Genomic DNA, 24,072 nt, shown 5'->3' on the forward strand with positions numbered 1-24,072 from the left:
CATAACTAACATAATCCATAAAAAATCATCTACAAAATGACAGCGGTACTATTAACTGTTTTAATTAGACTTTTTCTACACCTTGATACATTTTGATAGCTTTACAGAACGTCAGTTTTCTTTACCCGTTGATGTAACAATTTTGCTGACAACATTTGAATACTTTGAACACTTTGCCAACGCATTAAATATTCTTGCAGTCGTACTATCTTGCGTGTTTGTGATCCCCACCACTATTGAGTTTGCGTGGCAGCATAGGTATAGCGACAATCGACTAATGGATTTTTAGAAGCCAGCGTTGCTCATACACTTTCAAAAGTAGAACTGCTCTCACTAAGATTAGTCGCGCTGGTGCTATTTCATGCGCTCCAGTTAAAAAGGAGCGCCAAGCTACCGGTTGCTAAAAAACCCGCGGTAAAGAAAGCTGAAACAGCACCTAAGAAGAAAGTCGCTGCAAAGAGTGCCACCGCAAAAGTGGACAAGAAATAACCTGTACTGCTCAATCCTTCATCAAACGGCTATTTTCATAGGTACACATTTCTTTAAAACGTTGCGCGGCATTTAGGACTTTGTCAGGTAGTAACAATTACACTAATTGAGTTTGAAAGTCACAGTAACCTCACCGGTAACTGCTCCGTGCTTTTTAGGTCGATGTATATTCTAGAAAAGGGGAGTTTGAGAGCAATTTTGAAGAAGAAAAAAAAAGGTTTTAAGTTGTTCATAGCCTAGGACGGATGCAGCAGTTTAAGTGTTTTATTTTAGCAGCTAGTTTAGCTATTCTGCACTTGGCATTGTTTGCACAATTAAATATAGCGATTGCAACAGATATTTTCATTTGAACCTATTTCGTTAATGCGTCTAATGTTTTTAAAAGATGCGTGGCTATAAAAATAGCCGTTTGAGCGGATTTTGATCTACTTACTGCTGGTGTACTTGGTAACAGCCTTGGTGCCTTCGCTCACTGCGTGTTTAGCAAGTTCACCGGGAAGTAAAAGGCGCACGGCGGTTTGAATTTCACGCGAAGAGATCGTAGATTTCTTATTTTGAAGGGCGAGCCGCGAAGCTTCAGAAGCAATTCTTTCGAAAATGTCGTTCACGAAAGAATTCATGATGCTCATTGCTTTAGAAGAAACACCGACATCAGGGTGAACTTGCTTCAGGACGTTGTAAATGTAAATGGCATAAGACTCTCGTCTCTTTCTCTTGCGCTTCTTGTCACCAGTTCCAGCGATTTTACCACCTTTCTTACCGGCGCGCTTCTCGCCTTTTTTCGCCACCTTTGGCGCTTGTTTTCCTCCGGTTTTTTGTGCGTCTGACATTTCGACGGGCCTAACAGTAAAAATTCTTTTCGTTTGTTTTCATTGCATTGCAACTGGATTTAATTTAAGATAAAGTTGTAGCCTCCAACTTGAAAACTCTTGCGTCATATGCACTTCTATTGGTTCTTAAAAGATTAAGTTGTTTGAGCATCGTTTATTTCTTTTTTACTATTGGTTAAAAAAAGGTTGACTTTGAGACCACTCTATTTTGATAAGAATAGCAAACTTTTTGCTGTTTAAAATAAAAAAAAGGCGCACGAGATCTCTGGTCCGTCTGTCTGTCTCTGCTTGTGTTAGAAAATAAAATGTCAGGACGTGGAAAAGGAGGAAAAGCTAAGGCCAAGGCAAAAACTCGATCTTTTAGAGCGGGTCTTCAGTTTCCTGTTGGTCGCGTTCACCGATTTTTGCGCAAAGGGCATTACGCCAATCGCATCGGTTCAGGCGCACCGGTCTACTTAGCTGCAGTTTTGGAATACCTCTCCGCCGAAATCTTAGAGTTAGCTGGTAATGCTGCACGCGATAACAAAAAAGCCAGGATCATTCCTCGTCACTTACAGCTAGCTGTTCGCAACGACGAAGAGTTAAACAAGTTGTTGTCAGGTGTTACAATTGCGAGCGGCGGTGTGTTGCCAAACATTCAAGCTGTGTTGCTTCCCAAAAAGAACGAGAAGGTTCCAAAGCCAGCAGCCCAGTAAACGGCGGTATAAACAACACAAAAGGCTATTTTCATAGCCACACATCCGTTAAAAATTATTGTTAAGGCGTTAGAAACTTTAAATTTTAAATTAAAGCCGTACACTATTGCCTACGACCATACCACGGTGAATACACCCGTTCTCGTCCGATCACGGAAGTTAAGCATCGTCGGGCCAGGGTAGTACTTGGATGGGTGACCGCCTGGGAACTCCTGGTGCCGTAGGCTTTTGCAACCGTTTACGAAAAAAAAAAAAAAAAGTCGCCAAAGGGGACTCCCTTTTCTTTACAAAATCTGCTTTTTCAGTTGACTCTAAGATACACAGAACTCATCCCCTGCAAAAGAATATGCATAAACACGGCCCTGCCTGGGTGGTGTCGATTGAAAGGGGAGCGACTGGTCGAAAGGTGTGTGAGGGCGCTTCTTCCGTCTCCGCATCTCTGAGGGAAAGAAAATGGCGCTCTTTTTCCTCGCACAAAAGCCAGAAAGCTAGTTTTGATGCTGAACAACAAGGGCAACGGTTAAAGGGACTATAGCCACCATAGTCAACGAGGGCCCAGGGGAAGTTTTCTTAAGGGGCCCTCGTTGTGATCAATTACATACCCAGGACCAATAGAAGTGTGCTCTAGTCATTAAAAATTAAAAACGAAAGTTAATGAAATCTTTTAAAAGTCAAAACTATTTAAATCTTTTAAAAAAATGATTTTTAAAATATCGTTTGTAGATACACGGGGATACCCGGGAATCTTCCCCGTCCTCTCGGCGGCCATGAAAGAAACCCTCGCAAGTCTAAAGTTGCACGATGTCAATGTTCCCTAGTTTTGTCGAAATGACGAAAAGACTGCAAAACTAGCTTTGAAGAGCAAAAATTTGTAAGATTCGTCAATCGTCGTTACGTATCTCTGGCAACGTTGCGTATTGACGTGTCAACTTGCCAAAATGTTTCGGTCGTTGTCGTTTCTTTCTAAGATCAACACGTAGGAATCAGAGCTGTTTTCATGAAAATAATGAACGGTAGTAAAAGAATGCATTTCACCGCACCAGAATCCAATATGCGATATGCATAAATGGTTGACAATTGTTGTTACTGTTGCTGCTGCTGTTGTTGTTACTATTGTTACTGTTAGATCGTTATTGCTAATGCTTATTTTTTTGTGGTCGTTGCTATTGTCAGTATTACTATTATCGTTAGTTTATCGATGCTATCGTTAATTTTTGTTATTGTCGTTATTGTTATCTTCATCGTTGTCATTATTTTCGTTGTCACTATTGATATCGATTTTCTTATTGCTACTGTTTGTTATTTTAACTATTATTATCGTCATTGTTTTTTATTACAGCGACTCGTTTTCACTGTTGTGACTGTCACATTTTGTTCCGCCGTCGAGTGATTTCCGGGATTGTAACCGGTCGATCACGCTTGCTGGTTGTCACGTTGAAACGATTCTCGTCGCTCCTATGCTTATTTGGTTGCCTCTTTGCGATTCTTAGATTTTTATTGATTTTGTACAAAAAAAAAAAAAAACAAAAAAAAAAAAAACAACAACTTTTGAAATAAATAAAATTTATTTGCACTTATAGCAGACTTTGTATGCGCCTCTCAAAATATGCAGTAGACTCTTAGGGGTGAGAGGAGAGGTTTTTTTTTTAAGTCGTTAGAGGAGGGGGCGAGCGCGAACGCAGGCCCCCACTACCAGAAATTGTACGGTCGAGTTACCGACGTTAGCGGTAATCGCAGGGGTCAGCCCAGGCGAAGTGCAATGCAAGAGCCTCACCCTGGAAGAAGCCCCATGTTGATCAGGTTTACTTCCCCGTCAGGTAAGTATGCTTTTCCCGTTGTGTGGGCAGCCTCGGACGTGCCCCAATCTTCTCAATTGTGGGTTTTCGATTGCACACCGCATCGTCCCGTTTGTTTGCTTTTTTTTTTTCCTTCTCTATAGTATGGGCCGCGCTCAGCAGTAGTGCAACGCCGAGGCAACCCGCGGTCAGGGCGAGGTAAACCTACGATCCCTTGACCAAATGCCAAAAATCAGATTAATATATGAGCCGGACTATGCCGGCGTACCAGATATTAAACTGATAAGAACAGATACTACACTTGATCTTAGCCATTAGGCCGAGAAGCGATACTTTTTGCAACGACTTTGTCCCGGCTCCCTCCCTCTCAACGAAAAAACTTGTGGACATTTGAATGATCAAGTCGATGGGTAACTTTAAGTTTCAACGATGAAAACATGGCTTTCTTGTACTGCATCAATTTCACTCTAAAACATTTGGGCTTTTTTTCAAAAATAACCCAGCTTCTTTCAAAAATAACAAGCTTCTTTCAAAAATAACCCAATTAACCAAAACATAAAAAACGTTTAAAGGCTTTTAAATTTAACGCTGGGCAGCAGATGTGATCAAAGGCCAAGTTGAACAACTGAAAATCAACTCTGTATATGAGCGTCCGACAGATTTCTCTGTCAAAAAGCATTTTGAGAACCTCTGTATTTAAATGTTCTTTTCAACTGTTGTAATGACAGTACTTTAATTCATCACCAGGGTCGCCAAGAAACAGCAGAGTTTAGGAGGACTTGCTTGTCATTAGCCTCGATCCTTTCCCAAGTAGTAATTCCTCACAAAGTCTAAAAAAACAAGCTTGAAAGTTTAAAAATTGGGATGGTGCAAATTAAGTTAAGAATTTAAACTGAGTAGCAAGAAAATATTTTTCAGATACTTTAGTTATTGCAAGAAATGAACACTTTAAATGTTTACTGACAAAAAGGTAAAACAATTTTAAAAAGTGACCTAAAACATCCACTGACAAAATATCAAATGACAAATGGAAAATGAAAAAATTTATGACACTAAACCGACACAGCATTAGGTTAGCAAAGGTAAAGCATACATACCTTGCACACTGTATCTGCATTTTTCCAATCACAAACTCGCAGAGCGTGGTAAAAGTTAATGAGACCTGGAACAATAAGCAAAGTATTTTTTTTAAATATTACATTTTTTAACATATTACCTAACCTAAATTAAGCCTGCAAATGTATTTGCGTACAAATTAGAAGCTCAGGATTGATGGAGAATAAACTTAAAAATATAATTCCCAAGTCAGTTAAAAGGATGTTTACTTGTTGGCTAAAGGTCAACTTTTTCAAACTATCACTTTTAAAAAATGGTTCTGGTAAACTATCGAAGAAACATGACTTACCTTTTTCTTGAAACTTTAACTGCTTCAATATTATATGCTCTGCTAACCTAACTTAACCCTTAACCTTGCCCCAGGACAACACTCAAAATTCTCTTTCAATAACTTATTTTCAATAATCAGACTTGCTACCTGAGGCTGAGTTAACTTTAGCAGTAACTCTATAAAACATAATGTGAGAAAGCCAAACAAAAGGTTCAGTTCAAAATGTAATGAGTATGTAATTTTTTTAAAATTTTATCGCATATCTTTAATCGAATTAAAGGGATCATTCCAAAGAAGCTATAGATTGTCCAGTGAAAAGCATACCTAATTAAGCATTACTTTATTGGGGTTGTGTCAGTATAACTGTAAATGAAACAAAGCTATGAACAAACTAAAGAAATAGGTAAAAGTCTTAGAAAGATCCTATTTCTGTTTCACTCACCAATAAAATCAAGAAGAATTTCCCACTTCTTATTCATTGAGTGGGATGCTCTAAAGAGTATTGCAACTTGCATTCTGGATAATCCAGGAACTCAGAACAAACTCTGTAACTGCACTCATGAAAGTCTTTTGTGACTACTCCTTCATAAAGTTGATGCTTCTAAAAATGAAAATTTATTTTTGAAAGGATTTTTTCATCAGAAACTATTCTTAAGTATTTGAAGACTTGAAAAAGTAAAGTGGGCACAACAATAGGGGTTAAACTGCTTCAAATTTTAAAACACAAACACCAAAATAAGGTGAAAAGATTGAAAATAAAATAGCACAGTACTTTTTATTACCTTAAAGCATTCTTGAAAAATCGTTAAAAAAACTGTGTGAACTCCTCTAAACTTGTCACTTGTCTTGGTTTTGGCATCAGCTACTGTATGAGAAGATAAAACAGGATTTAATTTGTTTAGTTTCCCTTTTTTTTATTTTCTTTTTTTTTTTCGAAACAAGCTAAAAGCACCTTTTCTGCTCTTGACGCTACGCCAACACCAAAAATTTCAGTAGGACTGCGCGTAACCACTGCACCGTTGTTAAACTCAATGATATGCACTTTACCGCAAAATTAACGCACCACTTATAAATTCCGACTTATTTTGAAAAATATTACGTATTTCCCGGATTTATCAAATACAAAGTCGATAATAATGTTTATTGTGACGTCATTTGTAGGCTTTATTCCGTTTTAGTTTCCAAATTGTAGCAGCTTTTCATAAGCAGCACGTTTTGCTGTAACTAAACCTCACTTTTAAAAGAAAAGTATGTATAAAGTTAGTATGAACAGATGTGTTGCTCAATGATAACTGTCATTTGAGCAACACGTCTGTTCTGACTTCTCAACGATACATAAGCTGACATTTTAAAACCTTTTTTGGTACCTCTTGCATCGTTCATGGGAGATGGATTCCTTCTTATGTAAGATAATGCTAGACCACATACGGCGCATGTTGTTACTGAATACTTACAAAATGCTACTATTCAAGTTTTGGAGTGGCCGGCTTGCAGTCCAGATATGAACCCAATAGAGCATCTTTGGGGCATAATGGCACGCTGTGTTAGAAGTCAACATCCACCACCTAGACGAGTTGCGACAAAGTCTTATCCGCGTATGTGAAGATATCCTTCAAGAAACGATTACACCTCTAATTAAAAGAAATCCACGGTGCTGTCTGGCTGCAACAACATCAAGATGTGGCAACACTAGATATTGATAAGTCAAAAATGTTACATTTTAAGCTGTATTAGTGTGCATAACAACAATAATCATCTTAGTTTATTTTGTTACTTACCTTAATTTTATTACTTACCATATTTCTAGTTTTAGTTTGTTTTTCTTTCTTTTCTTTTCTTTTCTCACCATCCTCAAAGTCGCTTTTATTATTATCATCGAAATAACTGTGTTCATGTGTTCTATTCTTAACACGTTTGTCAAAATATATGACCACAATTAAAATAAATCGAAATGTATGTGGTGCGTTAATTTTGCGGTTAAGTGTATATTAACTAGATATTTAACTCGCGCTTTCGCAGTGAAGCATATTTTTTTGCCAAGCAAGTTTTTTTTTGCCAGCCAGAATCATAAAAACATCGATTAAAACAAACGAATTATTGTCAGTTTAAATAAAGAGGCTACCGGCTTTAAAAACTTAAAAAACTTGCTTCACAATTTCTTACGAAATTTATTTGAAGTTTTACATCTAGTTAGTATAAATATCATTGGTTTAGCTAAGAGCATAGTAACGGTTTCTGCTTACTCGCGCAGCCTAGTAAGATGGGTGCACCGCGGACGCTCAGTTGCGAATTCTTTCTTTTTTTTTTTTATCATTCCCCTTCCCGAAACCCCGAAATGAACGAAATGCGATTGGCAAGTATTTGATGCATACCTTAATACACAGTGACTAAATTGTAGTATGTGTTTTTTCCGTGCCGAAACTCTGGTCGGAAGACAGTGCATCTTTTTAGATATTTTAGAGCTTGTGGGTTATCACTAGTACCCAAGCCTTTTTATGAGTCATTAAAAAAAAATTTACAAACAAAACTGTATTCTTCTTCTTTTTTTTTTCCGATTGTGATCAGATTATGATTTGTACTGACGATATTACACTGTGTCTACTTCCTCGGTCTTATTTTCTTACAAACATTAACAACATTTGTAGTTTCGTAACTATCCCATTGACCCTTTCATGCACCAATTATTTTTCCATAACTAACATAATCCATAAAAAATCATCTACAAAATGACAGCGGTACTATTAACTGTTTTAATTAGACTTTTTCTACACCTTGATACATTTTGATAGCTTTACAGAACGTCAGTTTTCTTTACCCGTTGATGTAACAATTTTGCTGACAACATTTGAATACTTTGAACACTTTGCCAACGCATTAAATATTCTTGCAGTCGTACTATCTTGCGTGTTTGTGATCCCCACCACTATTGAGTTTGCGTGGCAGCATAGGTATAGCGACAATCGACTAATGGATTTTTAGAAGCCAGCGTTGCTCATACACTTTCAAAAGTAGAACTGCTCTCACTAAGATTAGTCGCGCTGGTGCTATTTCATGCGCTCCAGTTAAAAAGGAGCGCCAAGCTACCGGTTGCTAAAAAACCCGCGGTAAAGAAAGCTGAAACAGCACCTAAGAAGAAAGTCGCTGCAAAGAGTGCCACCGCAAAAGTGGACAAGAAATAACCTGTACTGCTCAATCCTTCATCAAACGGCTATTTTCATAGGTACACATTTCTTTAAAACGTTGCGCGGCATTTAGGACTTTGTCAGGTAGTAACAATTACACTAATTGAGTTTGAAAGTCACAGTAACCTCACCGGTAACTGCTCCGTGCTTTTTAGGTCGATGTATATTCTAGAAAAGGGGAGTTTGAGAGCAATTTTGAAGAAGAAAAAAAAAGGTTTTAAGTTGTTCATAGCCTAGGACGGATGCAGCAGTTTAAGTGTTTTATTTTAGCAGCTAGTTTAGCTATTCTGCACTTGGCATTGTTTGCACAATTAAATATAGCGATTGCAACAGATATTTTCATTTGAACCTATTTCGTTAATGCGTCTAATGTTTTTAAAAGATGCGTGGCTATAAAAATAGCCGTTTGAGCGGATTTTGATCTACTTACTGCTGGTGTACTTGGTAACAGCCTTGGTGCCTTCGCTCACTGCGTGTTTAGCAAGTTCACCGGGAAGTAAAAGGCGCACGGCGGTTTGAATTTCACGCGAAGAGATCGTAGATTTCTTATTTTGAAGGGCGAGCCGCGAAGCTTCAGAAGCAATTCTTTCGAAAATGTCGTTCACGAAAGAATTCATGATGCTCATTGCTTTAGAAGAAACACCGACATCAGGGTGAACTTGCTTCAGGACGTTGTAAATGTAAATGGCATAAGACTCTCGTCTCTTTCTCTTGCGCTTCTTGTCACCAGTTCCAGCGATTTTACCACCTTTCTTACCGGCGCGCTTCTCGCCTTTTTTCGCCACCTTTGGCGCTTGTTTTCCTCCGGTTTTTTGTGCGTCTGACATTTCGACGGGCCTAACAGTAAAAATTCTTTTCGTTTGTTTTCATTGCATTGCAACTGGATTTAATTTAAGATAAAGTTGTAGCCTCCAACTTGAAAACTCTTGCGTCATATGCACTTCTATTGGTTCTTAAAAGATTAAGTTGTTTGAGCATCGTTTATTTCTTTTTTACTATTGGTTAAAAAAAGGTTGACTTTGAGACCACTCTATTTTGATAAGAATAGCAAACTTTTTGCTGTTTAAAATAAAAAAAAGGCGCACGAGATCTCTGGTCCGTCTGTCTGTCTCTGCTTGTGTTAGAAAATAAAATGTCAGGACGTGGAAAAGGAGGAAAAGCTAAGGCCAAGGCAAAAACTCGATCTTTTAGAGCGGGTCTTCAGTTTCCTGTTGGTCGCGTTCACCGATTTTTGCGCAAAGGGCATTACGCCAATCGCATCGGTTCAGGCGCACCGGTCTACTTAGCTGCAGTTTTGGAATACCTCTCCGCCGAAATCTTAGAGTTAGCTGGTAATGCTGCACGCGATAACAAAAAAGCCAGGATCATTCCTCGTCACTTACAGCTAGCTGTTCGCAACGACGAAGAGTTAAACAAGTTGTTGTCAGGTGTTACAATTGCGAGCGGCGGTGTGTTGCCAAACATTCAAGCTGTGTTGCTTCCCAAAAAGAACGAGAAGGTTCCAAAGCCAGCAGCCCAGTAAACGGCGGTATAAACAACACAAAAGGCTATTTTCATAGCCACACATCCGTTAAAAATTATTGTTAAGGCGTTAGAAACTTTAAATTTTAAATTAAAGCCGTACACTATTGCCTACGACCATACCACGGTGAATACACCCGTTCTCGTCCGATCACGGAAGTTAAGCATCGTCGGGCCAGGGTAGTACTTGGATGGGTGACCGCCTGGGAACTCCTGGTGCCGTAGGCTTTTGCAACCGTTTACGAAAAAAAAAAAAAAAAGTCGCCAAAGGGGACTCCCTTTTCTTTACAAAATCTGCTTTTTCAGTTGACTCTAAGATACACAGAACTCATCCCCTGCAAAAGAATATGCATAAACACGGCCCTGCCTGGGTGGTGTCGATTGAAAGGGGAGCGACTGGTCGAAAGGTGTGTGAGGGCGCTTCTTCCGTCTCCGCATCTCTGAGGGAAAGAAAATGGCGCTCTTTTTCCTCGCACAAAAGCCAGAAAGCTAGTTTTGATGCTGAACAACAAGGGCAACGGTTAAAGGGACTATAGCCACCATAGTCAACGAGGGCCCAGGGGAAGTTTTCTTAAGGGGCCCTCGTTGTGATCAATTACATACCCAGGACCAATAGAAGTGTGCTCTAGTCATTAAAAATTAAAAACGAAAGTTAATGAAATCTTTTAAAAGTCAAAACTATTTAAATCTTTTAAAAAAATGATTTTTAAAATATCGTTTGTAGATACACGGGGATACCCGGGAATCTTCCCCGTCCTCTCGGCGGCCATGAAAGAAACCCTCGCAAGTCTAAAGTTGCACGATGTCAATGTTCCCTAGTTTTGTCGAAATGACGAAAAGACTGCAAAACTAGCTTTGAAGAGCAAAAATTTGTAAGATTCGTCAATCGTCGTTACGTATCTCTGGCAACGTTGCGTATTGACGTGTCAACTTGCCAAAATGTTTCGGTCGTTGTCGTTTCTTTCTAAGATCAACACGTAGGAATCAGAGCTGTTTTCATGAAAATAATGAACGGTAGTAAAAGAATGCATTTCACCGCACCAGAATCCAATATGCGATATGCATAAATGGTTGACAATTGTTGTTACTGTTGCTGCTGCTGTTGTTGTTACTATTGTTACTGTTAGATCGTTATTGCTAATGCTTATTTTTTTGTGGTCGTTGCTATTGTCAGTATTACTATTATCGTTAGTTTATCGATGCTATCGTTAATTTTTGTTATTGTCGTTATTGTTATCTTCATCGTTGTCATTATTTTCGTTGTCACTATTGATATCGATTTTCTTATTGCTACTGTTTGTTATTTTAACTATTATTATCGTCATTGTTTTTTATTACAGCGACTCGTTTTCACTGTTGTGACTGTCACATTTTGTTCCGCCGTCGAGTGATTTCCGGGATTGTAACCGGTCGATCACGCTTGCTGGTTGTCACGTTGAAACGATTCTCGTCGCTCCTATGCTTATTTGGTTGCCTCTTTGCGATTCTTAGATTTTTATTGATTTTGTACAAAAAAAAAAAAAAACAAAAAAAAAAAAAACAACAACTTTTGAAATAAATAAAATTTATTTGCACTTATAGCAGACTTTGTATGCGCCTCTCAAAATATGCAGTAGACTCTTAGGGGTGAGAGGAGAGGTTTTTTTTTTAAGTCGTTAGAGGAGGGGGCGAGCGCGAACGCAGGCCCCCACTACCAGAAATTGTACGGTCGAGTTACCGACGTTAGCGGTAATCGCAGGGGTCAGCCCAGGCGAAGTGCAATGCAAGAGCCTCACCCTGGAAGAAGCCCCATGTTGATCAGGTTTACTTCCCCGTCAGGTAAGTATGCTTTTCCCGTTGTGTGGGCAGCCTCGGACGTGCCCCAATCTTCTCAATTGTGGGTTTTCGATTGCACACCGCATCGTCCCGTTTGTTTGCTTTTTTTTTTTCCTTCTCTATAGTATGGGCCGCGCTCAGCAGTAGTGCAACGCCGAGGCAACCCGCGGTCAGGGCGAGGTAAACCTACGATCCCTTGACCAAATGCCAAAAATCAGATTAATATATGAGCCGGACTATGCCGGCGTACCAGATATTAAACTGATAAGAACAGATACTACACTTGATCTTAGCCATTAGGCCGAGAAGCGATACTTTTTGCAACGACTTTGTCCCGGCTCCCTCCCTCTCAACGAAAAAACTTGTGGACATTTGAATGATCAAGTCGATGGGTAACTTTAAGTTTCAACGATGAAAACATGGCTTTCTTGTACTGCATCAATTTCACTCTAAAACATTTGGGCTTTTTTTCAAAAATAACCCAGCTTCTTTCAAAAATAACAAGCTTCTTTCAAAAATAACCCAATTAACCAAAACATAAAAAACGTTTAAAGGCTTTTAAATTTAACGCTGGGCAGCAGATGTGATCAAAGGCCAAGTTGAACAACTGAAAATCAACTCTGTATATGAGCGTCCGACAGATTTCTCTGTCAAAAAGCATTTTGAGAACCTCTGTATTTAAATGTTCTTTTCAACTGTTGTAATGACAGTACTTTAATTCATCACCAGGGTCGCCAAGAAACAGCAGAGTTTAGGAGGACTTGCTTGTCATTAGCCTCGATCCTTTCCCAAGTAGTAATTCCTCACAAAGTCTAAAAAAACAAGCTTGAAAGTTTAAAAATTGGGATGGTGCAAATTAAGTTAAGAATTTAAACTGAGTAGCAAGAAAATATTTTTCAGATACTTTAGTTATTGCAAGAAATGAACACTTTAAATGTTTACTGACAAAAAGGTAAAACAATTTTAAAAAGTGACCTAAAACATCCACTGACAAAATATCAAATGACAAATGGAAAATGAAAAAATTTATGACACTAAACCGACACAGCATTAGGTTAGCAAAGGTAAAGCATACATACCTTGCACACTGTATCTGCATTTTTCCAATCACAAACTCGCAGAGCGTGGTAAAAGTTAATGAGACCTGGAACAATAAGCAAAGTATTTTTTTTAAATATTACATTTTTTAACATATTACCTAACCTAAATTAAGCCTGCAAATGTATTTGCGTACAAATTAGAAGCTCAGGATTGATGGAGAATAAACTTAAAAATATAATTCCCAAGTCAGTTAAAAGGATGTTTACTTGTTGGCTAAAGGTCAACTTTTTCAAACTATCACTTTTAAAAAATGGTTCTGGTAAACTATCGAAGAAACATGACTTACCTTTTTCTTGAAACTTTAACTGCTTCAATATTATATGCTCTGCTAACCTAACTTAACCCTTAACCTTGCCCCAGGACAACACTCAAAATTCTCTTTCAATAACTTATTTTCAATAATCAGACTTGCTACCTGAGGCTGAGTTAACTTTAGCAGTAACTCTATAAAACATAATGTGAGAAAGCCAAACAAAAGGTTCAGTTCAAAATGTAATGAGTATGTAATTTTTTTAAAATTTTATCGCATATCTTTAATCGAATTAAAGGGATCATTCCAAAGAAGCTATAGATTGTCCAGTGAAAAGCATACCTAATTAAGCATTACTTTATTGGGGTTGTGTCAGTATAACTGTAAATGAAACAAAGCTATGAACAAACTAAAGAAATAGGTAAAAGTCTTAGAAAGATCCTATTTCTGTTTCACTCACCAATAAAATCAAGAAGAATTTCCCACTTCTTATTCATTGAGTGGGATGCTCTAAAGAGTATTGCAACTTGCATTCTGGATAATCCAGGAACTCAGAACAAACTCTGTAACTGCACTCATGAAAGTCTTTTGTGACTACTCCTTCATAAAGTTGATGCTTCTAAAAATGAAAATTTATTTTTGAAAGGATTTTTTCATCAGAAACTATTCTTAAGTATTTGAAGACTTGAAAAAGTAAAGTGGGCACAACAATAGGGGTTAAACTGCTTCAAATTTTAAAACACAAACACCAAAATAAGGTGAAAAGATTGAAAATAAAATAGCACAGTACTTTTTATTACCTTAAAGCATTCTTGAAAAATCGTTAAAAAAACTGTGTGAACTCCTCTAAACTTGTCACTTGTCTTGGTTTTGGCATCAGCTACTGTATGAGAAGATAAAACAGGATTTAATTTGTTTAGTTTCCCTTTTTTTTATTTTCTTTTTTTTTTTCGAAACAAGCTAAAAGCACCTTTTCTGCTCTTGACGCTACGCCAACACCAAAAATTTCAGTAGGACTGCGCGTAACCACTGCACCGTTGTTAAACTCAATGATATGCACTTTACCGCAAAATTAACGCACCACTTATAAATTCCGACTTATTTTGAAAAATATTACGTATTTCCCGGATTTATCAAATACAAAGTCGATAATAATGTTTATTGTGACGTCATTTGTAGGCTTTATTCCGTTTTAGTTTCCAAATTGTAGCAGCTTTTCATAAGCAGCACGTTTTGCTGTAACTAAACCTCACTTTTAAAAGAAAAGTATGTATAAAGTTAGTATGAACAGATGTGTTGCTCAATGATAACTGTCATTTGAGCAACACGTCTGTTCTGACTTCTCAACGATACATAAGCTGACATTTTAAAACCTTTTTTGGTACCTCTTGCATCGTTCATGGGAGATGGATTCCTTCTTATGTAAGATAATGCTAGACCACATACGGCGCATGTTGTTACTGAATACTTACAAAATGCTACTATTCAAGTTTTGGAGTGGCCGGCTTGCAGTCCAGATATGAACCCAATAGAGCATCTTTGGGGCATAATGGCACGCTGTGTTAGAAGTCAACATCCACCACCTAGACGAGTTGCGACAAAGTCTTATCCGCGTATGTGAAGATATCCTTCAAGAAACGATTACACCTCTAATTAAAAGAAATCCACGGTGCTGTCTGGCTGCAACAACATCAAGATGTGGCAACACTAGATATTGATAAGTCAAAAATGTTACATTTTAAGCTGTATTAGTGTGCATAACAACAATAATCATCTTAGTTTATTTTGTTACTTACCTTAATTTTATTACTTACCATATTTCTAGTTTTAGTTTGTTTTTCTTTCTTTTCTTTTCTTTTCTCACCATCCTCAAAGTCGCTTTTATTATTATCATCGAAATAACTGTGTTCATGTGTTCTATTCTTAACACGTTTGTCAAAATATATGACCACAATTAAAATAAATCGAAATGTATGTGGTGCGTTAATTTTGCGGTTAAGTGTATATTAACTAGATATTTAACTCGCGCTTTCGCAGTGAAGCATATTTTTTTGCCAAGCAAGTTTTTTTTTGCCAGCCAGAATCATAAAAACATCGATTAAAACAAACGAATTATTGTCAGTTTAAATAAAGAGGCTACCGGCTTTAAAAACTTAAAAAACTTGCTTCACAATTTCTTACGAAATTTATTTGAAGTTTTACATCTAGTTAGTATAAATATCATTGGTTTAGCTAAGAGCATAGTAACGGTTTCTGCTTACTCGCGCAGCCTAGTAAGATGGGTGCACCGCGGACGCTCAGTTGCGAATTCTTTCTTTTTTTTTTTTATCATTCCCCTTCCCGAAACCCCGAAATGAACGAAATGCGATTGGCAAGTATTTGATGCATACCTTAATACACAGTGACTAAATTGTAGTATGTGTTTTTTCCGTGCCGAAACTCTGGTCGGAAGACAGTGCATCTTTTTAGATATTTTAGAGCTTGTGGGTTATCACTAGTACCCAAGCCTTTTTATGAGTCATTAAAAAAAAATTTACAAACAAAACTGTATTCTTCTTCTTCTTTTTTTTTCCGATTGTGATCAGATTATGATTTGTACTGACGATATTACACTGTGTCTACTTCCTCGGTCTTATTTTCTTACAAACATTAACAACATTTGTAGTTTCGTAACTATCCCATTGACCCTTTCATGCACCAATTATTTTTCCATAACTAACATAATCCATAAAAAATCATCTACAAAATGACAGCGGTACTATTAACTGTTTTAATTAGACTTTTTCTACACCTTGATACATTTTGATAGCTTTACAGAACGTCAGTTTTCTTTACCCGTTGATGTAACAATTTTGCTGACAACATTTGAATACTTTGAACACTTTGCCAACGCATTAAATATTCTTGCAGTCGTACTATCTTGCGTGTTTGTGATCCCCACCACTATTGAGTTTGCGTGGCAGCATAGGTATAGCGACAATCGACTAATGGATTTTTAGAAGCCAGCGTTGCTCATACACTTTCAAAAGTAGAACTGCTCTCACTAAGATTAGTCGCGCTGGTGCTATTTCATGCGCTCCAGTTAAAAAGGAGCGCCAAGCTACCGGTTGCTAAAAAACCCGCGGTAAAGAAAGCTGAAACAGCACCTAAGAAGAAAGTCGCTGCAAAGAGTGCCACCGCAAAAGTGGACAAGAAATAACCTGTACTGCTCAATCCTTCATCAAACGGCTATTTTCATAGGTACACATTTCTTTAAAACGTTGCGCGGCATTTAGGACTTTGTCAGGTAGTAACAATTACACTAATTGAGTTTGAAAGTCACAGTAACCTCACCGGTAACTGCTCCGTGCTTTTTAGGTCGATGTATATTCTAGAAAAGGGGAGTTTGAGAGCAATTTTGAAGAAGAAAAAAAAAGGTTTTAAGTTGTTCATAGCCTAGGACGGATGCAGCAGTTTAAGTGTTTTATTTTAGCAGCTAGTTTAGCTATTCTGCACTTGGCATTGTTTGCACAATTAAATATAGCGATTGCAACAGATATTTTCATTTGAACCTATTTCGTTAATGCGTCTAATGTTTTTAAAAGATGCGTGGCTATAAAAATAGCCGTTTGAGCGGATTTTGATCTACTTACTGCTGGTGTACTTGGTAACAGCCTTGGTGCCTTCGACTGCGTGTTTAGCAAGTTCACCGGGAAGTAAAAGGCGCACGGCGGTTTGAATTTCACGCGAAGAGATCGTAGATTTCTTATTTTGAAGGGCGAGCCGCGAAGCTTCAGAAGCAATTCTTTCGAAAATGTCGTTCACGAAAGAATTCATGATGCTCATTGCTTTAGAAGAAACACCGACATCAGGGTGAACTTGCTTCAGGAAGTTGTAAATGTAAATGGCATAAGACTCTCGTCTCTTTCTCTTGCGCTTCTTGTCACCAGTTCCAGCGATTTTACCACCTTTCTTACCGGCGCGCTTCTCGCCTTTTTTCGCCACCTTTGGCGCTTGTTTTCCTCCGGTTTTTTGTGCGTCTGACATTTCGACGGGCCTAACAGTAAAAATTCTTTTCGTTTGTTTTCATTGCATTGCAACTGGATTTAATTTAAGATAAAGTTGTAGCCTCCAACTTGAAAACTCTTGCGTCATATGCACTTCTATTGGTTCTTAAAAGATTAAGTTGTTTGAGCATCGTTTATTTCTTTTTTACTATTGGTTAAAAAAAGGTTGACTTTGAGACCACTCTATTTTGATAAGAATAGCAAACTTTTTGCTGTTTAAAATAAAAAAAAGGCGCACGAGATCTCTGGTCCGTCTGTCTGTCTCTGCTTGTGTTAGAAAATAAAATGTCAGGACGTGGAAAAGGAGGAAAAGCTAAGGCCAAGGCAAAAACTCGATCTTTTAGAGCGGGTCTTCAGTTTCCTGTTGGTCGCGTTCACCGATTTTTGCGCAAAGGGCATTACGCCAATCGCATCGGTTCAGGCGCACCGGTCTACTTAGCTGCAGTTTTGGAATACCTCTCCGCCGAAATCTTAGAGTTAGCTGGTAATGCTGCACGCGATAACAAAAAAGCCAGGATCATTCCTCGTCACTTACAGCTAGCTGTTCGCAACGACGAAGAGTTAAACAAGTTGTTGTCAGGTGTTACAATTGCGAGCGGCGGTGTGTTGCCAAACATTCAAGCTGTGTTGCTTCCCAAAAAGAACGAGAAGGTTCCAAAGCCAGCAGCCCAGTAAACGGCGGTATAAACAACACAAAAGGCTATTTTCATAGCCACACATCCGTTAAAAATTATTGTTAAGGCGTTAGAAACTTTAAATTTTAAATTAAAGCCGTACACTATTGCCTACGACCATACCACGGTGAATACACCCGTTCTCGTCCGATCACGGAAGTTAAGCATCGTCGGGCCAGGGTAGTACTTGGATGGGTGACCGCCTGGGAACTCCTGGTGCCGTAGGCTTTTGCAACCGTTTACGAAAAAAAAAAAAAAAAGTCGCCAAAGGGGACTCCCTTTTCTTTACAAAATCTGCTTTTTCAGTTGACTCTAAGATACACAGAACTCATCCCCTGCAAAAGAATATGCATAAACACGGCCCTGCCTGGGTGGTGTCGATTGAAAGGGGAGCGACTGGTCGAAAGGTGTGTGAGGGCGCTTCTTCCGTCTCCGCATCTCTGAGGGAAAGAAAATGGCGCTCTTTTTCCTCGCACAAAAGCCAGAAAGCTAGTTTTGATGCTGAACAACAAGGGCAACGGTTAAAGGGACTATAGCCACCATAGTCAACGAGGGCCCAGGGGAAGTTTTCTTAAGGGGCCCTCGTTGTGATCAATTACATACCCAGGACCAATAGAAGTGTGCTCTAGTCATTAAAAATTAAAAACGAAAGTTAATGAAATCTTTTAAAAGTCAAAACTATTTAAATCTTTTAAAAAAATGATTTTTAAAATATCGTTTGTAGATACACGGGGATACCCGGGAATCTTCCCCGTCCTCTCGGCGGCCATGAAAGAAACCCTCGCAAGTCTAAAGTTGCACGATGTCAATGTTCCCTAGTTTTGTCGAAATGACGAAAAGACTGCAAAACTAGCTTTGAAGAGCAAAAATTTGTAAGATTCGTCAATCGTCGTTACGTATCTCTGGCAACGTTGCGTATTGACGTGTCAACTTGCCAAAATGTTTCGGTCGTTGTCGTTTCTTTCTAAGATCAACACGTAGGAATCAGAGCTGTTTTCATGAAAATAATGAACGGTAGTAAAAGAATGCATTTCACCGCACCAGAATCCAATATGCGATATGCATAAATGGTTGACAATTGTTGTTACTGTTGCTGCTGCTGTTGTTGTTACTATTGTTACTGTTAGATCGTTATTGCTAATGCTTATTTTTTTGTGGTCGTTGCTATTGTCAGTATTACTATTATCGTTAGTTTATCGATGCTATCGTTAATTTTTGTTATTGTCGTTATTGTTATCTTCATCGTTGTCATTATTTTCGTTGTCACTATTGATATCGATTTTCTTATTGCTACTGTTTGTTATTTTAACTATTATTATCGTCATTGTTTTTTATTACAGCGACTCGTTTTCACTGTTGTGACTGTCACATTTTGTTCCGCCGTCGAGTGATTTCCGGGATTGTAACCGGTCGATCACGCTTGCTGGTTGTCACGTTGAAACGATTCTCGTCGCTCCTATGCTTATTTGGTTGCCTCTTTGCGATTCTTAGATTTTTATTGATTTTGTACAAAAAAAAAAAAAAACAAAAAAAAAAAAAACAACAACTTTTGAAATAAATAAAATTTATTTGCACTTATAGCAGACTTTGTATGCGCCTCTCAAAATATGCAGTAGACTCTTAGGGGTGAGAGGAGAGGTTTTTTTTTTAAGTCGTTAGAGGAGGGGGCGAGCGCGAACGCAGGCCCCCACTACCAGAAATTGTACGGTCGAGTTACCGACGTTAGCGGTAATCGCAGGGGTCAGCCCAGGCGAAGTGCAATGCAAGAGCCTCACCCTGGAAGAAGCCCCATGTTGATCAGGTTTACTTCCCCGTCAGGTAAGTATGCTTTTCCCGTTGTGTGGGCAGCCTCGGACGTGCCCCAATCTTCTCAATTGTGGGTTTTCGATTGCACACCGCATCGTCCCGTTTGTTTGCTTTTTTTTTTTCCTTCTCTATAGTATGGGCCGCGCTCAGCAGTAGTGCAACGCCGAGGCAACCCGCGGTCAGGGCGAGGTAAACCTACGATCCCTTGACCAAATGCCAAAAATCAGATTAATATATGAGCCGGACTATGCCGGCGTACCAGATATTAAACTGATAAGAACAGATACTACACTTGATCTTAGCCATTAGGCCGAGAAGCGATACTTTTTGCAACGACTTTGTCCCGGCTCCCTCCCTCTCAACGAAAAAACTTGTGGACATTTGAATGATCAAGTCGATGGGTAACTTTAAGTTTCAACGATGAAAACATGGCTTTCTTGTACTGCATCAATTTCACTCTAAAACATTTGGGCTTTTTTTCAAAAATAACCCAGCTTCTTTCAAAAATAACAAGCTTCTTTCAAAAATAACCCAATTAACCAAAACATAAAAAACGTTTAAAGGCTTTTAAATTTAACGCTGGGCAGCAGATGTGATCAAAGGCCAAGTTGAACAACTGAAAATCAACTCTGTATATGAGCGTCCGACAGATTTCTCTGTCAAAAAGCATTTTGAGAACCTCTGTATTTAAATGTTCTTTTCAACTGTTGTAATGACAGTACTTTAATTCATCACCAGGGTCGCCAAGAAACAGCAGAGTTTAGGAGGACTTGCTTGTCATTAGCCTCGATCCTTTCCCAAGTAGTAATTCCTCACAAAGTCTAAAAAAACAAGCTTGAAAGTTTAAAAATTGGGATGGTGCAAATTAAGTTAAGAATTTAAACTGAGTAGCAAGAAAATATTTTTCAGATACTTTAGTTATTGCAAGAAATGAACACTTTAAATGTTTACTGACAAAAAGGTAAAACAATTTTAAAAAGTGACCTAAAACATCCACTGACAAAATATCAAATGACAAATGGAAAATGAAAAAATTTATGACACTAAACCGACACAGCATTAGGTTAGCAAAGGTAAAGCATACATACCTTGCACACTGTATCTGCATTTTTCCAATCACAAACTCGCAGAGCGTGGTAAAAGTTAATGAGACCTGGAACAATAAGCAAAGTATTTTTTTTAAATATTACATTTTTTAACATATTACCTAACCTAAATTAAGCCTGCAAATGTATTTGCGTACAAATTAGAAGCTCAGGATTGATGGAGAATAAACTTAAAAATATAATTCCCAAGTCAGTTAAAAGGATGTTTACTTGTTGGCTAAAGGTCAACTTTTTCAAACTATCACTTTTAAAAAATGGTTCTGGTAAACTATCGAAGAAACATGACTTACCTTTTTCTTGAAACTTTAACTGCTTCAATATTATATGCTCTGCTAACCTAACTTAACCCTTAACCTTGCCCCAGGACAACACTCAAAATTCTCTTTCAATAACTTATTTTCAATAATCAGACTTGCTACCTGAGGCTGAGTTAACTTTAGCAGTAACTCTATAAAACATAATGTGAGAAAGCCAAACAAAAGGTTCAGTTCAAAATGTAATGAGTATGTAATTTTTTTAAAATTTTATCGCATATCTTTAATCGAATTAAAGGGATCATTCCAAAGAAGCTATAGATTGTCCAGTGAAAAGCATACCTAATTAAGCATTACTTTATTGGGGTTGTGTCAGTATAACTGTAAATGAAACAAAGCTATGAACAAACTAAAGAAATAGGTAAAAGTCTTAGAAAGATCCTATTTCTGTTTCACTCACCAATAAAATCAAGAAGAATTTCCCACTTCTTATTCATTGAGTGGGATGCTCTAAAGAGTATTGCAACTTGCATTCTGGATAATCCAGGAACTCAGAACAAACTCTGTAACTGCACTCATGAAAGTCTTTTGTGACTACTCCTTCATAAAGTTGATGCTTCTAAAAATGAAAATTTATTTTTGAAAGGATTTTTTCATCAGAAACTATTCTTAAGTATTTGAAGACTTGAAAAAGTAAAGTGGGCACAACAATAGGGGTTAAACTGCTTCAAATTTTAAAACACAAACACCAAAATAAGGTGAAAAGATTGAAAATAAAATAGCACAGTACTTTTTATTACCTTAAAGCATTCTTGAAAAATCGTTAAAAAAACTGTGTGAACTCCTCTAAACTTGTCACTTGTCTTGGTTTTGGCATCAGCTACTGTATGAGAAGATAAAACAGGATTTAATTTGTTTAGTTTCCCTTTTTTTTATTTTCTTTTTTTTTTTCGAAACAAGCTAAAAGCACCTTTTCTGCTCTTGACGCTACGCCAACACCAAAAATTTCAGTAGGACTGCGCGTAACCACTGCACCGTTGTTAAACTCAATGATATGCACTTTACCGCAAAATTAACGCACCACTTATAAATTCCGACTTATTTTTGAAAAATATTACGTATTTCCCGGATTTATCAATACAAAGTCGATAATAATGTTTATTGTGACGTCATTTGTAGGCTTTATTCCGTTTTAGTTTCCAAATTGTAGCAGCTTTTCATAAGCAGCACGTTTTGCTGTAACTAAACCTCACTTTTAAAAGAAAAGTATGTATAAAGTTAGTATGAACAGATGTGTTGCTCAATGATAACTGTCATTTGAGCAACACGTCTGTTCTGACTTCTCAACGATACATAAGCTGACATTTTAAAACCTTTTTTGGTACCTCTTGCATCGTTCATGGGAGATGGATTCCTTCTTATGTAAGATAATGCTAGACACATACGGCGCATGTTGTTACTGAATACTTACAAAATGCTACTATTCAAGTTTTGGAGTGGCCGGCTTGCAGTCCAGATATGAACCCAATAGAGCATCTTTGGGGCATAATGGCACGCTGTGTTAGAAGTCAACATCCACCACCTAGACGAGTTGCGACAAAGTCTTATCCGCGTATGTGAAGATAATCCCTTCAAGAAACGATTACACCTCTAATTAAAGAAATCCACGGTGCTGTCTGGCTGCAACAACATCAAGATGTGGCAACACTAGATATTGATAAGTCAAAAATGTTACATTTTAAGCTGTATTAGTGTGCATAACAACAAATAATCATCTTAGTTTATTTTGTTACTTACCTTAATTTTATTACTTACCATATTTCTAGTTTTGTTTGTTTTTCTTTCTTTTCTTTTCTTTTCTCACCATCCTCAAAGTCGCTTTTATTATTATCATCCGAAATAACTGTGTTCATGTGGTTCTATTCTTAACACGTTTGTCAAAATATATGACCACAATTAAAATAAATCGAAATGTATGTGGTGCGTTAATTTTGCGGTTAAGTGTATATTAACTAGATATTTAACTCGCGCTTTCGCAGTGAAGCATATTTTTTTGCCAAGCAAGTTTTTTTTTGCCAGCCAGAATCATAAAAACATCGATTAAAACAAACGAATTATTGTCAGTTTAAAAAAGAGGCTACCGGCTTTAAAAACTTAAAAAACTTGCTTCACAATTTCTTACGAAATTTATTTGAAGTTTTACATCTAGTTAGTATAAATATCATTGGTTTAGCTAAGAGCATAGTAACGGTTTCTGCTTACTCGCGCAGCCTAGTAAGATGGGTGCACCGCGGACGCTCAGTTGCGAATTCTTTCTTTTTTTTTTTTATTCTTCCCCTTCCCGAAACCCCGAAATGAACGAAATGCGATTGGCAAGTATTTGATGCATACCTTAATACACAGTGACTAAATTGTAGTATGTGTTTTTTCCGTGCCGAAACTCTGGTCGGAAGACAGTGCATCTTTTTAGATATTTTAGAGCTTGTGGGTTATCACTAGTACCCAAGCCTTTTTATGAGTCATTAAAAAAAAATTTACAAACAAAACTGTATTCTTCTTCTTCTTTTTTTTTCCGATTGTGATCAGATTATGATTTGTACTGACGATATTACACTGTGTCTACTTCCTCGGTCTTATTTTCTTTACAAACATTAACAACATTTGTAGTTTCGTAACTATCCCATTGACCCTTTCATGCACCAATTATTTTTCCATAACTAACATAATCCATAAAAAATCATCTACAAAATGACAGCGGTACTATTAACTGTTTTAATTAGACTTTTTCTACACCTTGATACATTTTGATAGCTTTACAGAACGTCAGTTTTCTTTACCCGTTGATGTAACAATTTTGCTGACAACATTTGAATACTTTGAACACTTTGCCAACGCATTAAATATTCTTGCAGTCGTACTATCTTGCGTGTTTGTGATCCCCACCACTATTGAGTTTGCGTGGCAGCATAGGTATAGCGACAATCGACTAATGGATTTTTAGAAGCCAGCGTTGCTCATACACTTTCAAAAGTAGAACTGCTCTCACTAAGATTAGTCGCGCTGGTGCTATTTCATGCGCTCCAGTTAAAAAGGAGCGCCAAGCTACCGGTTGCTAAAAAA

At 37.7% G+C, this 24,072-nt stretch overlaps 3 protein-coding genes, 9 non-coding genes and 2 pseudogenes across 12 annotated transcripts; 6 read left to right on the top strand and 8 right to left on the bottom strand.

Annotated features, from left to right (window-relative positions):
• Positions 1 to 914: 914 nt before the first annotated feature.
• LOC149876122 (late histone H2B.L4 pseudogene) lies at positions 915 to 1,319 on the bottom strand (annotated as a pseudogene).
• Positions 921 to 2,014, top strand: LOC149876123 (histone H2A, orphon). The gene is made up of 2 exons (XM_090075671.1): positions 921 to 1,050; positions 1,617 to 2,014. The coding sequence occupies exon 2, from the start codon at positions 1,625 to 1,627 to the stop codon at positions 2,012 to 2,014; it is 390 nt and encodes a 129-aa protein (XP_089931797.1). The 5' UTR covers positions 921 to 1,050; positions 1,617 to 1,624.
• Positions 2,015 to 2,122: 108 nt separating this feature from the next.
• LOC149876124 (5S ribosomal RNA) lies at positions 2,123 to 2,241 on the top strand. Its single transcript, XR_016448885.1, has one exon. It is a non-coding gene; the product is annotated as a 5S ribosomal RNA (ribosomal RNA).
• A 1,434-nt stretch (positions 2,242 to 3,675) lies between these two features.
• Positions 3,676 to 3,839, bottom strand: LOC149876125 (U1 spliceosomal RNA). The gene has a single exon (XR_016448854.1). It is a non-coding gene; the product is annotated as a U1 spliceosomal RNA (small nuclear RNA).
• A 110-nt stretch (positions 3,840 to 3,949) lies between these two features.
• On the bottom strand, positions 3,950 to 4,141 carry LOC149876126 (U2 spliceosomal RNA). Its single transcript, XR_016448911.1, has one exon. It is a non-coding gene; the product is annotated as a U2 spliceosomal RNA (small nuclear RNA).
• A 4,660-nt stretch (positions 4,142 to 8,801) lies between these two features.
• LOC149876127 (late histone H2B.L4 pseudogene) lies at positions 8,802 to 9,206 on the bottom strand (annotated as a pseudogene).
• Positions 8,808 to 9,901, top strand: LOC149876128 (histone H2A, orphon). The gene is made up of 2 exons (XM_090075658.1): positions 8,808 to 8,937; positions 9,504 to 9,901. The coding sequence occupies exon 2, from the start codon at positions 9,512 to 9,514 to the stop codon at positions 9,899 to 9,901; it is 390 nt and encodes a 129-aa protein (XP_089931784.1). The 5' UTR covers positions 8,808 to 8,937; positions 9,504 to 9,511.
• A 108-nt stretch (positions 9,902 to 10,009) lies between these two features.
• Positions 10,010 to 10,128, top strand: LOC149876129 (5S ribosomal RNA). The gene has a single exon (XR_016448886.1). It is a non-coding gene; the product is annotated as a 5S ribosomal RNA (ribosomal RNA).
• A 1,434-nt stretch (positions 10,129 to 11,562) lies between these two features.
• Positions 11,563 to 11,726, bottom strand: LOC149876130 (U1 spliceosomal RNA). The gene has a single exon (XR_016448878.1). It is a non-coding gene; the product is annotated as a U1 spliceosomal RNA (small nuclear RNA).
• A 110-nt stretch (positions 11,727 to 11,836) lies between these two features.
• Positions 11,837 to 12,028, bottom strand: LOC149876131 (U2 spliceosomal RNA). Its single transcript, XR_016448912.1, has one exon. It is a non-coding gene; the product is annotated as a U2 spliceosomal RNA (small nuclear RNA).
• A 5,369-nt stretch (positions 12,029 to 17,397) lies between these two features.
• Positions 17,398 to 17,787, top strand: LOC149876132 (histone H2A, orphon). The gene has a single exon (XM_090075659.1). It carries the CDS (start codon positions 17,398 to 17,400, stop codon positions 17,785 to 17,787), a length of 390 nt encoding a protein of 129 aa, XP_089931785.1.
• A 108-nt stretch (positions 17,788 to 17,895) lies between these two features.
• On the top strand, positions 17,896 to 18,014 carry LOC149876133 (5S ribosomal RNA). Its single transcript, XR_016448887.1, has one exon. It is a non-coding gene; the product is annotated as a 5S ribosomal RNA (ribosomal RNA).
• Positions 18,015 to 19,448: 1,434 nt separating this feature from the next.
• Positions 19,449 to 19,612, bottom strand: LOC149876134 (U1 spliceosomal RNA). The gene has a single exon (XR_016448888.1). It is a non-coding gene; the product is annotated as a U1 spliceosomal RNA (small nuclear RNA).
• A 110-nt stretch (positions 19,613 to 19,722) lies between these two features.
• Positions 19,723 to 19,914, bottom strand: LOC149876135 (U2 spliceosomal RNA). Its single transcript, XR_016448913.1, has one exon. It is a non-coding gene; the product is annotated as a U2 spliceosomal RNA (small nuclear RNA).
• Positions 19,915 to 24,072: the final 4,158 nt, after the last annotated feature.

Source organism: Hydra viridissima, unplaced genomic scaffold (assembly GCF_058129835.1).
Source record: "Hydra viridissima isolate aposymbiotic clone 2 unplaced genomic scaffold, HvirCarnegie_v1 scaffold_29, whole genome shotgun sequence".
Lineage (NCBI taxonomy): Eukaryota > Metazoa > Cnidaria > Hydrozoa > Anthoathecata > Hydridae > Hydra > Hydra viridissima.

What these genes read in the sequence shown, in the direction of transcription:
- LOC149876128 (XM_090075658.1), top strand. Translation starts at nt 9,512, where the DNA reads ATGTCAGGACGTGGAAAAGGAGGAAAAGCTAAGGCCAAGGCAAAAACT.
- LOC149876132 (XM_090075659.1), top strand. Translation starts at nt 17,398, where the DNA reads ATGTCAGGACGTGGAAAAGGAGGAAAAGCTAAGGCCAAGGCAAAAACT.
- LOC149876123 (XM_090075671.1), top strand. Translation starts at nt 1,625, where the DNA reads ATGTCAGGACGTGGAAAAGGAGGAAAAGCTAAGGCCAAGGCAAAAACT.